We start from the raw sequence: 2,493 nt of genomic DNA on the forward strand, positions 1-2,493 counted from the left end.
GAGATGCAATGCAAGTCTTTTCTTATGAGTTTCAGTTTACAGATATACAGACAAATACATAAATACAAATATAAATAAATAAAGGGTAGAGAAGTTGCATATCTATTTATAGATTGAATATAAGGAATTTAAAAGTCTGGGTTTAAATTCTAAATTTATGTGCACATATATTCCATATCTTCTATTCATATAATATAGTCTAATTTTTAAAAACATTTTAGAATTTTATTTTTTGTCTACAGTGTCTTAATACAATCTTTGTTGTTTATTAGAAAGTATTAAAAAAGCATGTGATATATCCCTCAATTCTTTTGGGTGTGGAGACAATTTTAATGACGATTCTAAAGAAGACCACACAGTATTTTGTCAAATGGTAGTTCTGATAGGGATTTTTAAGTGAGCAAAACTTTGAGTCTCAAATGAGCCAACATTACATTTATGGTGCATGATGTTAATACAGGCTCAGTAATTTGTTCACTCAAGGGACTCATAAAAACTGGGAGGAAATCTTAAAGGAGAGAATAATTTTCCAGGATTCTAAACAATTTGCACATTACTCTGGAACATGAAATGCATTCTCACTTTCAGGAGAGCATTTTACATTCTCACAAAAGGATAATGCTTTCTTTCTGGAGGTGAGGATGATTTTCTAAAGAGAATCTTACACAGATATTGTCACAGTCTACAGTGAATCCCTTGTAGAGGGTTAGAGACAGATCTTCACAGATGCTTGTTACTGTGTTCATCATTAAAGGTTTTGCTGCCTTGAGGACACTGGGGAAGGATTCATTATAATATTTGCAATGATTTCTGTGTAACAAAGCTGATCACTGTCTCCTCTTCATAATTTTCCTTCAGTCAGAAAGCTTTAAAATCTGGGGTTTTGATATTTTTTAACTATTGCTTTTTTTTAATCTCTGATCTCTACTGAAGGCTAAAGAGAAAAAAGAAAATGGTGTTTAAAAGTCAATGAGAGCTTTTTCAGCAGTCTCTTTGAAGAGAAACACATCATAGTTGATGAAAGAAGGAAAGGGGTGCCTCAGGGATCAACCTATGTTGTTATGATTGTATGCCTGGAAATGTCTTCAGAAAAAAAAAAAACTGAACTTACAAATGCAACAACTCTAGAAATTTCTGTCTCTTAAAAGACATTTTCCTGTTAATTTCACAAACTGTCTCTGTTCCTACATTTGATACCATGAAGCAAATGGCTGTAGAGAATGACTCTTTGGTCACTGAGTTTGTTTTCATGGGATTAACAGACCAACCTTCATTGCAGCTGCCCTTATTTTTCATGTTCTTGCTGAACGACACAGCCACTGTGATAGGAAACTTGAGCTTAATGATTCTTATTTGTCTGAATTCACACCTTCATACACCTATGTACTTTTTTCTATTCAATTTGTCCTTCGTTGACTTCTGTTATTCATTTGTCTGTACCCCCAAAATGCTAATGGGCTTTGTTTCAGAAAAGAACATCATCTCTTATACAGGATGCATGACTCAGCTCTTTTTCTTTGGCTTTTTTGTTAATTCTGAATGTTATGTGCTGACAGCAATGGCCTATGATCGTTATGTGGCCATATGTAAGCCCTTGATGTATGCCATCCTTATGTCTCCTAGAATGTGTTTCCTACTGATGTTTGGGTCCTATTTGATGGGGTTTGCAAGTGCCATGGCCCATACTGGCTGTATGATTAGGCTCAGTTTTTGTGATTCCAATACCATCAACCATTATATGTGTGAAATCTTCCCTCTTCTCCAGCTCTCCTGCAGCAGCACCTATGCCAATGAACTTGTGAGTTCTCTTATTGCTTGCATAGTTGTCATTGTATCTGGCCTTGTTATCCTAACCTCATATATTTCTATCCTTTTAAATATTGTTCACATGTCATCAGCTACAGGTTGGTCCAAAGCCATGGGCACTTGTGGGTCTCACATTGTGACTGTTAGTTTATTCTATGGATCTGGGCTCCTTACTTATGTCAAGCCAGCATCTGCTGAATCTGTGGACCAGGGGAAATTTTTCTCAGTGCTTTATACTCTTGTGGTACCCATGCTTAATCCTCTCATTTACAGTCTCAGAAACAAGGATGTCAAACTTGCCGCAAAGAGAACTGTGATGAGAATCAGAAGCTGGTGTGTTTTCAGTAGTCTCTGACTGCATTGTATGGTCTTCTCATTTATTCCCCATTGCCTTTCTTCTATTCTTCCTTTTCTTTCCTATCAATATTATGATCAGAATTTCTACTGTAACATACACACACACACACACACACACACACACACACACACACACACCAGCTGTCATATAGCTTTGTGGCCTTTTCATGATTTGAGAGTACCCTGTAATCTCAAGTTTAGCCAATCTGATCTTCACTACCTGTACCAGTTGAAGACTTTCATCTGACATATTTTCTATATCTAAAGGTAATACTCTTGTATTTTCTCTTTTATATTTTCTCTATTTAAATAAATTCATGGGACTGTTTT

The 2,493-nt window shown here is 35.7% G+C and overlaps 1 protein-coding gene across 1 annotated transcript; it reads left to right on the forward strand.

The window, feature by feature from the left end:
* Window positions 1–448: 448 nt before the first annotated feature.
* On the forward strand, window positions 449–2,161 carry LOC121451388 (olfactory receptor 143-like). Its single transcript, XM_041656843.1, has 2 exons — window positions 449–468; window positions 1,198–2,161. The coding sequence occupies exons 1-2, from the start codon at window positions 449–451 to the stop codon at window positions 2,159–2,161; spliced, it is 984 nt and encodes a 327-aa protein (XP_041512777.1).
* The last annotated feature ends 332 nt before the right edge of the window (window positions 2,162–2,493 follow it).

The sequence above is a fragment of the Microtus oregoni genome, unplaced genomic scaffold, assembly GCF_018167655.1.
Source record: "Microtus oregoni isolate MIOR12 unplaced genomic scaffold, Mior012 000008F_ref0000371, whole genome shotgun sequence".
Classification (NCBI taxonomy): Eukaryota; Metazoa; Chordata; class Mammalia; order Rodentia; family Cricetidae; genus Microtus; species Microtus oregoni.